The 10461-nt window shown below is 54.0% G+C and overlaps 2 protein-coding genes across 2 annotated transcripts in view; one reads left to right on the top strand and one right to left on the bottom strand.

Moving 5' to 3' along the window:
* The window catches only part of TGME49_297230 (Vps53 family, N-terminal protein), a 7676-nt gene extending 5419 nt beyond the window's left edge, over window positions 1-2257 (bottom strand). Inside the window, exon 1 of the mRNA XM_002371112.2 lies at window positions 120-2257. Within this exon, the coding sequence (XP_002371153.1) occupies window positions 120-1412 (1293 nt within the window). The 5' untranslated portion in view covers window positions 1413-2257. The remainder of the gene's footprint in view (window positions 1-119) is intronic.
* A 178-nt stretch (window positions 2258-2435) lies between these two features.
* On the top strand, window positions 2436-10288 carry TGME49_297220 (AMP-binding enzyme domain-containing protein). The gene is made up of 4 exons (XM_002371111.2): window positions 2436-5246; window positions 6209-6378; window positions 7585-8133; window positions 8542-10288. Exons 1-4 carry the CDS (start codon window positions 3408-3410, stop codon window positions 8747-8749), a joined length of 2766 nt encoding a protein of 921 aa, XP_002371152.1. The 5' UTR covers window positions 2436-3407; the 3' UTR covers window positions 8750-10288.
* The last annotated feature ends 173 nt before the right edge of the window (window positions 10289-10461 follow it).

Below are 10461 nucleotides of genomic sequence, written 5' to 3'. Positions count from 1 at the left end.
CGTGAGTCTCCACCTCAGCAAGTATCTCTCTCCACTTCTCTGTGTCTCTTCCGTTCCTAGGTTTCTTCGGCTGCGCAGTTCCTGCGACCGCGCCTTCTGCGCTTCTCTCTTGTTCTTACGACCAAATGTTGTTTCGTGACGCGGCAGAAGAGAGTGGCGAGGTGCATTTTGACTCTCCACCTCGCGGGGAACAGAGACTCGTGCTTCGCCTCGAACTCCCGCATGGTGCGCTTCAGCCAGGCGAAGCGACGGTCGATGACTTCGAGACCGGCGGCGTCACACTCCGCTACCTGCTTGCCCTTTTCGAGGAACGGATTGTCGCCGCGCACCGCCGCGCCCGCAGGTCTGAAGAGACGCGTGTAGTTGAAGAGCAGCGAGTGACAAACGAGCTGGACGACGTCGCGGACGACAGTCGGACCGAGCGCCTCGACTGCCAGATGCGCCTCCCGCAGCGCGTCGCGCTGCTCCGAGTCCAGCAACGCCTCGTCCGCGTCCTCGACGAACGGCGAGAAGCTGCTCTGCTCTCCGGCGCAGGTTGCCCCAGTGGCGAAGGGATTCGAGCTGCGCTCACCGCGGAAGCGGGAGAACGCGGGGGCAGCGGCGTCCTCCTCAAAGACTGCTTGGTAGTCCTCGATGAGTTGCTGCTGAAGGGAGCGACAGAGCAGGTCTTTCTCGCCCAGCAGAAGGCCGATCCGAGGCACGCGGTCTCGGTACGGCTCGAACGCACCCTCCAAGTTCTTGATCGCGAGAAGCAGCTGCGCGCACGCAGCGTACTGCCGCGTCTTCCCCGCAACTCGCAGTTTGCCCAGAGCCGAAACCACCATCACCAGCTTCTTCAACGTCGAAATCGAAGTCGTCAGGTTCTTCTTCGCGAGCGCGAGACGCTGAAGCTCCGCACAGATCTTCCCCACCTGCCGGTCGCTCGCCTCCGCGCGCCTTGCCATCGCCTCAAAGGTCGACATCAACGCCTTCACACTGCCTCTCAACGCCTCCAGAGACAAAGAAGAGGACGAGGAGGAAGACGAGGAGGAGGACGAGGAGGAGGACGAGCGCCGAGCTTGCTCTCGCACGGCGATGAGAATGTCTTGGTCGAGCGCCCTGAGGTAGGACTGGAGCGAAGCGATTTTCGAGTCCAGCGAGGAGAGCGACTCTAGAGTCGAAAACTCTTCATTCAGCTGCTGAATGCAAGCCTCCAAAACCTCGGAAGAGGGCGCAGACGCCAAAGAAGGCAGAGAAGAGGAGAGAGGAAGAGAAGGAGATGATGAGAGAGGAAGAGGAGAGCCAGAGGAGACAGGCGGAGGAGGAGAAGAGGAGACAGGCGGAGGAGGAGAAGAAGAAGAGCGAGGCGTCGGGGAAGAGTCAGGCTGAGCAGAGAGAGGAGAGACAGAGGAAGGGGGTGCCGGCGCAGCCATCGTGGAGGACCGGACAGTGAAGAGAGAGGAGAGGAGGAAAAAACCTGAGAACGCGAAAACGCAAGAAGGAAGAGGGCGCTACCAAAAAGGAGGGACTTCTCGAGTTCTCGCCTCTTCAGCGAAGAGAAGAAAAAAGCGATGTGGCGGGAAGAGACCGAGATCCGAATTCGGAAGATGTGCGAGAAGGGAGCGAAGCCGGGTGGACAGACACCGGAAGGCGCGCGGCTGGCTAAGAAAGCCGCGAGCGCTTTCTTATCCACTTTCGCGATTTCTCCTGGAAACCGTTTTTGACATCTAGGAGTCACCTGGGCAAGGCTCTGGAAGAAAGGCCTCGCCAGTCACAACGCGCGCCAACGCGGACGCCTCCGACATGACTCCTAGTTGTCCACGCAGGCTAGATTGAGCTTCTTCTAGCACTCGCGTTTGCATGCACACAAATAATAAATTGAATAATATATAGACATATATACATACAATATATATATATATATTTATAAGTATGTATATATATATATATATATATGTGATGATGTGTATATAAGAATGTTGTATCCGTATGTCCCCGCGCCCACGGAAAGCGTCTCGAAGAATGGTGGAGAAAGCCGTTGAGTTGGAGGGCAGAGAGCAGAAGAAAAGAGAAGAGGACGAGGTGCAGGACGGTGAGAAGAAGATTTAACTTGGAAAGCGGAGGCTGGCGACTCACCCAACGCCCCGAGAGAGAAGAAGACACCGAGCTGGGAGACGCGCCTTTGTCGCCGTCACTCCTGTTCTCCAGAGTCCCCCTCTCCCCCCCAAGTCTCCTCACGCATTCGAGCGGTAACGAACTGGTTTAAAACGGCGCGAAGCTACGAAGCGAAGAATTCTGCGCTCTTGTCCCCGAGAAAAGCCACAAGGCTCGGGTGCATGCAGCGAAAAAGGACTCGTCCAACCGTATCGCCATCGTCCTCTCTCTCCCACTGGCAGGTTGTTGCGCCTGAGTCTCTCTTCTCTCGCAAGACACCAGGCAGAGTCGCCGCGAGAACAGAAGAAAGGAGGGCGACGGGGCAAAGAGGAAAGGGGATAAAAAACGGAGCAGCAGGCGAGAACAGAGAGAGAAGAAGGAGAAAGCTTTTTGGAGAATCCGTCCAGAGGCTTGTCGGCGTGTGTGTCCTGTTGAACTTCGATTCGAGACCTATCAGTACGCGCGCGTTTTTTACTGGTCCCTGGAGAGCTTCGCTGCCGGGCTCCCCTTCGATGGTTTCGCAGTCGCCGCTGAAGAAAACGAATTTGCTGGAACAGCGAAAGGAAGGAAAGGCGGTGGGAGTCAAAAACTTTCAAAATCTCCCCGCCCCCTTTGCATCTGAAAAGCCAAACGCTCGCCGCAGCCTGCCTTCCCGCCATTCAAGACCATCCGGCTGCTGGGCCATGGTGGTGGCGCCTCGGGGCAACGAAGATTGCGTTTTTGACATATTTTTCAGTTGCTCAGGCATCGACGAGTCTCCTGCTGTTTGTACAATGTTCGCGTTCTTTAAAAACTTGGGGTCTTTGCTCGGAAAGCTCCTCAGCTCCCCCAGAACTAGCTCGCGCAAGCTCTCCTGACATCGCAGCCAGCTCAGAGCCCAGCGGGCACCCGAGCCAGGCGAGAAGAATAGAGTCGCCAGTTCCACTACTCTTCTCTTCTTTTTATGACTTGGTCCCGCTGCAGTCGAGTCCCTCCCGCTCTGCTCGGTCTCCGGCTGCTCTTCTTTTTCTTCTCGCGTTCGTTCCGCGACTCCGTCCCGCTCTCCCCTCTCGGCTTTCTCCTCCTTTCTGCTTCTTTCTTCTTCTTCCGCTTCATTTTTGCCTCTCTCTGCGGTCCTTCTTCTACACTCCTGTGTTGCTTTCTCTTTCCTTCTCTGCCCTCCTCTCCACGCTCCCTCTTCTCGTTTTCGGCCTTCTTCGTCTCTCGTTGCCTCGATCCGGCTCTTCCCCTCCGCCGCCTTTCCTCGTCGCGCGGTTGCCGTCTGCTTTCTCGAGATGGCGTTGCTTTTTGACCCCTCGGACATGCCTCCGACGGGGCGGCTGGTGTCCGTGGGCGCAGAAGGCTTGGAGGAGTGTGCCGGTGTACAGACAGTGCTTTCTCTGCAGTCAGCCGCGCGCTTGAATCGGCAGTTGAAGCCGAGCAAGTCGGGTGAGGACCTCTTCTGGACGACAGATGTGACGAAGGAGCTCCCGATTCGCGTCGCGGAGTCCGGACCTGCCTCGCTGCCTCCGCTGACGGTCGTCGACTTCTTTGCAGACACCGTGAGGCGTTTTCCAGACTCTCCAGCTCTCGCTTTTCAGCCTCACGCCTCGCCGCGCATTCTGTCGCGCGACGCTGTCTCTCTCCAGAGAGCGCGCGCCGCGAAGGAGACGCTTGAGGCATCTGGAAGTCGAGACGGCGCCTCGAAAACCTCGCAGGAGGCTGGCGGGGCCTCGCCGCAGCATCCCCCGCGGTGCGCGGATTCGGAGACTCCAGGAAACTCCGACCGGTTACACGTCGAGAAAGACGACGGCGGATCCATGTTGACTTCCCTATTGCCGCGAAAGAGCCTCGACGCCTCCGCTCCCCCCTCGTACGTCGAGGGACCTTTCCCCGGCTGGTGTATGTACACCTGGCAGGGGTACTGGAACGACATTTGCATGTTTGCGAAAGGTCTCCTGTACCTCGGGTGCGACAGAAGATCTCGCGTCGCGATCATGGGATGCAACAGCCCTGCTTGGGCGATCGCCTACTTCGGCGCGATCTTCGTCGACGGCGTCGCGGTCGGAGTCTACACGACGAACTCCGTGGAGGCGACGGCACACGTCGTGGAACACTCGCGGTGTCGCGTAGCGGTTGTCGACTCGCTCGCAAACATGGAGAAGCTTTTGCAGGTGAAGAAGCGGCAACAGGAGGCTCGCGAGGCGCGGCTGCAGCGTGCAGTTGACGCGGTGGAAGGGCGTCCGTCGACGGGGCCGCAGGCCGCAGCACAGGCCGCAAAACAGGAGTGCAAAAAGAGTCGCGAAAACGGCGACGCAGAGCGGTTGCGTCTCTCTCCGGAGCTGAAGAAGCGGCGAACGTTGGCGGCGAGGTCTCCTCTGGACGGCGGTCGGTCGCAGGAGGTGTCGTCTTCGGAGGCTTCTCTCGCGGAGGAAGAGCGCGGCGGTGCCTCGCGGTCCGAGGCGCTGGCGGAGGCGTTTCTGGAAGAAGAGCAAGGCGCCTGCGACGTTTTGCAGATGATTGTGGTGTACAGGGACCGGGTGCCGGACGGCTACGAAGACGACGGAGTGATTTCCTTCGAGGACTTTCTGCAACTCGGGACCGCGGTGAACGACGCTCTGTTGACGGCGCGCATGGAGAGTCAGAAGCCGGGCGAGTGTTGCTCCCTCGTCTACACGAGCGGCACGACAGGCTTCCCGAAAGGCGTCATGCTCTCGCACGACAACTTCACCTGGACGGCAGCTTGCTCCTCTCACATGATGAAGATCGATCACACGCACCGGCTCGTCTCTTTCCTCCCTCTCTCACATGTCGCCGCTCAACTCGTCGACCTCTACATGCCTGTGACCATGGGGTGCTGCGTCTACTTTGCGCGACCGGACGCTCTCCAGGGATCTCTCATCGACACCGTGAAGCGCGTCCGGCCGACTTGGTTCCTCGCCGTTCCGCGCGTCTGGGAGAAGATTGAACAGAAACTCAAGGAAGTCGCGGCTGCCCGGGGCGCCGGCTTCAAAAACCGCCTCGCCGCCTGGGCCAAAGACGTCGGCTTCAGAGGCACCGAGGCCCTCCTCAACGGCCAGTCCCACGATGTCCCCACCGCTTTCCCTTTCGTCATGAAACTCATTCTCCACCAGGTCAAAAACTTCGCCGAAACGCACTCTTGTCCAGACACAGTCGACGCTGAAACCCAGACGGAAACGCCGAGGCATCATACATATATATATATATAACATATATATATATATATATATATATATATATAGAGAGAGAGAGAGAGAGAGAGAGAGAGAAAGAGGCAGAGATATACATATATATTTATTTGTAGAGAGAGGGGGAGAGTTTGAGTTCTAGAGGAAAAGGAATTATATGCATGCTGATTTTTTTAGAGAGAGGGAGAAAGTGTCATGTATCGATTGGGCGCTGCGGGTGCTGCTTCGGTGAGGTCGAAATGCCGCGAAGAAACATATGTTTGGAAAGGAGACAAAGAAAACAGTTGTGCAGTGCCTTCTGTATAAGGAGGCACAACTTCAGGTTCCTCTTTTTCCTACCTAACTCGAGCATTGACAGCACAAGCCTCCGAATTTCAGCACGTCTGCTTACACATATAAATGCTTATCTGTGTATACATACACGTACATATATATATATATATATATATATAATTCTACATATGTATATGTTCATATATATATATATATATATATATATATATATAATTCTACAAATGTATATGTTCATATATATATATATATATAATTCTACATATGTATATGTTCATAAATATATATATATATATATATATAATTCTACATATGTATATGTTCATATATATATATATATATATGTATATGTATATATATGTTTATGTCGAAACGTGTGTTTTTTATTTGTCTGTTTAGGCAAGGGTATATTCCTTGATGTATTTCCATGGGAGTAGATGTCGGAGTGTAAGGGATCGGCGTCTCTGGATTCAGTTCCTGTGGTCGTCGCTTCGTCGCTGACTTGTTCAGTGTCGCGTTTCTCTCTGGCGGCGTCGCCTCCTGTCTAGGGCGTTGAGAGGTTTCTGTGCACTTTGTTTGAATTGCGCATGTTTCAGGTTCGGAAGGCCCTGGGGATGGAGCTTTGTTTGGGTCTAGGAAGTTGCGCTGCGCCGCTGGATCCGGAGACACAGAAGTACTTCATGAGCCTGGGGATGCCGATCAACTCCATTTACGGCTTGAGCGAGAGCACAGGACCGCAGACGTTCATCCTTCCTGCCCCTGGCTGGTGAGTGTTTGTACCACGGGCGTTCGATACAGTGAAAGCTCTGGACTTCTCTCAGACGTCGTTGCGGGCGCAGATACTCTCGGAAACGCTCTGCACTTCCTGCTTTTTCATCTCCCCGAACAAAGTGCAGCCGCCGCCAAGCCGCTGGTGTCTCGCCTTCCCCCCCCCCCCGCCCGCTCCCCCTTCAGACAAGACGCCTGGGCTGCTCTTCGACGGCCTCGCGTTCTGCGTGAGAGACATGCAAAGCCTGTGGGGAAAAGCGAATCTGCGCGTCTTTTATGAACTCTCTCACTTCCCACGACGACGCCATGGCCTCGATGGCACTCGAGGAGTTGACGATCAGGCAAAGCCAGAGAGGAGCGGACATCTGTGCACCGCGCCTGTTGACTTTCGTCTGCGTGACGGGCATCGGAGGAGCTCCGAGTCGCAGTCGTCCAGCTCGCAGTGTCTATTCATTTGCCAGTATCGGTCAACAACATCGATTGCTTGACAAGGAAGGGATCCCGTAGTCGCCTCGTCACTTCGCTGTTCCTGACGTCTCGCCCACAGTCCACGACCTAGGCTGCTGAACATGTCTAAACAGAGATGTAGACGACAGCCGAGGTGCCTTGATGGGATGCTTGTCTTTCCGGCTCGGGTGCCAGGCGGCCGTCAGTGTGTGAAGAGCAACAGGAAGGCTACGACGAAAAGCTTTCGAAACCGTTCTTTTCCCTCGTCTTCCGAGGCGTCTTCCGTTTTCCTCGCGCACCGAAAGGGATCTGCAACGACATCGTCTCTCTTTTCATCCGTCTTCTCCTTCTCCTCGTCGACCCTGCGTTTGGTTGATTGTTCATGTCTTTTTTTTCCTTGTCTCGTTGCGTTCCTGCTTATCCCTTTCTTGCCTCGTATCTCTCCGTTGTGTTCGTAGCTCTTCAGTTTTTCCTTCCCGTGTTTGTCTCTCTTTCTCCGCCTTCCTGTCTCCCCTTTTTCCCTTGATCGCGCTCCCGCTGAGTTTGCTTCTTTTCGTTTCTTCCTCTCTCGCTTTCTCAGATCTCTTAATGTCTTCCTCTTCTTCGTCCCCTCTGGTTTTTTTTCATTTCTCCTGGACCTGTGCTTCTCGCCACTCTGTTCAGACTGCCTCGTTCCGTCTTCGGATCGCCTTCTTTCTCTTTCTCCTCCGACTCCTCTTTAATGCTTTTTGAAGTTCTGTTGAATCCTCGTTTCCAGGTACAAAGTGGGGAGCATTGGCCATGCGATGCCGGGGACAGACATGTACGTTGCGAACGAGAACGCAGAAGGCCATGGAGAGATTTGCTTTCGCGGAAGAAACATTTTCATGGGATACTACAAAGACGAGAAGTCGACGCGAGGCACGCTCGACGAGAACGGCTTTCTGCACACTGGCGACCTCGGATACGTGGACTCCGACGGTTTCGTCTACCTCACTGGCCGCATCAAGGAGTTGATCATCACGGCGGGAGGCGAGAACGTCGCGCCGCTCCTCATCGAAAGCTTGCTGAAACAGGAAATGCCTCAAGTTCTCTCCAACTGCATGGTTGTCGGCGACAAGCGCAAGTTTCTCGGCGTCCTCATCTGTCTGTACACCGCGAAGGACAAGAACGACAACCCCACAGAGGTCCTCGCCCCCGAGCTCGTGCGCTTCTTCTCAAAGAACGGGATACAGGTGCAAACAACTCAGGAAGCGATGAACAGCGTCGGAGTCAATCAACTCATTCGAGAAGCCATTGAACGTGCAAACATAAAAACCATCTCCAGGTAACCTCGCGAGACACGAACGCGCATCCATGCATATCCAATATACATATATATATATATGCATATATAAATATATATATATGTATAAATGTAAATAATGTATGCGTCGATGCATTTGTGAAAAGACTGTAGGTCCGTGTGGATGTGAAGGGTCTTCCGCAGTCATCAAGCGTCTGCATTTGTCTGGCCGTAAATTCAGAAAAAGGACATGGCGATTTCGATGTTGACAGACAGAGGAATAGACAGATGCACATCGATAGACATATATAAATATATAAATATGGATGTATGTTGAGAGGAGAGCAAATAGACGCATGGACAGGCGAATAGGGAGAGGATGTATGCGATGATTCTCGGTATTCGGGACCAAGCTCGGTGAAAGTCCACGTCTGACTTTTTTTTCTGCAGGGCGCAGTCCGTACAGGGTTGGCGCGTCTTGCCGACAGACTTTGCAATCGACACGGGCGAGTTGACGGCGACGATGAAGCTGCGCAGGAAGTTTGTCGAGAAGAAATACGAGGAGTTCGTGGAAGACATGTATCGCTCTCCCCTGCCTTCTTGCCTCGCGTCCCCTCAGCATGAGAAAACCGTTGCTGCGCTGCAGGCAAAGCTGTGAAACTCAAGAAGAAAGAAGCTGAACGACGAATTTCAGAAGCTGCGGAAGGATGCGGTGCCCCCCCTGGCAAAAGGGAGAAGAACATCTCTGCAGCGGTCAAGGTTGATCTTTTTTCCTTCATCACATTTCCTTGTTGTGCGGTGACGAAGGATCACACGAGGGGACCAGAGCGAGGACTGAAGCTGCGAGAAGAGAACATCGAAGAGAGTCTTGCGGTGGACAGAAGCCATCGAAAGACCTCTGGAACGAGAGTGACTGTCTTTTTCGTTTTTCCGGTATCCTCCCCGGCGGTCGATGTACCGCTAGAGAAGCGAGTCGCGTCTAGGTTGTTGCGTCCTTTCTCGTTTGTTCTGTCCCTCTCTGTCTATTCTTTTGTGTTTTGCGCGTTTTCTTTACCTTTTTTCTCTCTTTCTTTACCTCCTCTCCTTCTGTGTCATTACCGCGCTTTCTCTTCTTTTTTCCCTCGCGCGCGTTCTGTTCCTCTCTTCGGCGTTCTTTATCCTTTTGAAAAGTGCAGAGAAGCGAACGCAGAGCCGCTCGCTTGCACTCTGGCGCGGGTCGCCGATTTCATGAGACGCCGAAATTCGCGAAAAGAGCCGAGTTCAGAACTGCATGCAGAAGCAGACTCTTCGTCCCAGTCACATGCGAGGAGGTCTTTCTTCGAGTCTCCACACACCTGCCGCCGCGAACGAGGTCTCTGTCCACTTCTTCGTCAATTCGCGTCTGTCCATCTTTTTCGAGTGAGTGTTCGCGCTTCTTTTTCGGCGACATGCGTGCAATGACTGCATGCAGAGGCGCTTGTTGAATGCGCCGCGGGTGCCAAGTTCGTCGCTGTTTTTAAAAGGCGCGAGAGGCTTTTTTTGAGTGATCTGTGCGTTCCTCGTCTCTCGTTTTTTATAGTCGTCGTTCGCGTGCTCGGAAAGGCAACTCTCTGTCGACAAGAGCCAGAGGGGAGAAACGCGTTTCGCAGAGACCATACACAGAGGGCGGAGTCTCCTCGTCGTCTCCTTCCCCTCTTTTTGCACGAACCTCGGGGAAGAGAAGCTCGCCAGGACGAACCTGCGGGTTTGGGGATCTCGGCGTCTCTGGGGGCAAGAGACGCCTCGATCAGCGGAACCTTCCTCGTCATTCGAACTGCCAACATCACCTGCTTCTGTTCCAGATATTCAGAGTCCCCACATTGCCCGTTGCTCCTCTCTTTTTGCTGGTGCGCTTTCCCTTGTTCTGAAGAGAAAGAAAGCCGATCGAATAGCGCGCGCAGATGCGCTCTCCACGTCCTTCCTCGCCAGTCAACGCAGAAGGCGGTCTCCACACTTCGCTGTAGACCCTGGGCCTTTACCGCGCGCCGTTGGTTTTTTCAAGTCGACCTCTTTGTGTGTTCGTTCTCCACCTCCATGCATATATATATATATATATATATATATATATATATGCATGTATGCGTATGCATGTATATATGCATATCTGTGTATGTGGACGTGTACATGCATGTCTGTTTGTGTGCGAAGGACTGACGCAGCGCTTTTTTCCTTCACTTTCTCACGCGAGCTTCAGATGCCTTGTCTCAACCGAAGGGAAAAGGGAGTTCACCTCTGTGATTTGGGGAAAAGCGAAGACTCGATTCACCTCGGGTGTACAGACACCGGAACGTGGCGGGTGTTTTTCGCAAACTTTTCAAAGCCGTTTGAAAGGGCCTGTCGGCGCCCGAGCAG

The sequence above is a fragment of the Toxoplasma gondii genome, chromosome II, assembly GCF_000006565.2.
Source record: "Toxoplasma gondii ME49 chromosome II, whole genome shotgun sequence".
Lineage (NCBI taxonomy): Eukaryota > Apicomplexa > Conoidasida > Eucoccidiorida > Sarcocystidae > Toxoplasma > Toxoplasma gondii.
The sequence above is the reverse complement of the archived record's forward strand: the minus strand, read 5'-3'. Positions and strand labels throughout refer to the sequence as shown.

Bases quoted from the DNA above. Each gene is read 5' to 3' on its own strand.
- TGME49_297220 (XM_002371111.2), top strand. From the start codon at position 3,408: ATGGCGTTGCTTTTTGACCCCTCGGACATGCCTCCGACGGGGCGGCTG. The intron at 5,247-6,208 runs GTCAAAAACTTC...CGCATGTTTCAG, and splicing joins TGAAACTCATTCTCCACCAG to GTTCGGAAGGCCCTGGGGAT. The intron at 8,134-8,541 runs GTAACCTCGCGA...TTTTTTCTGCAG, and splicing joins AACATAAAAACCATCTCCAG to GGCGCAGTCCGTACAGGGTT.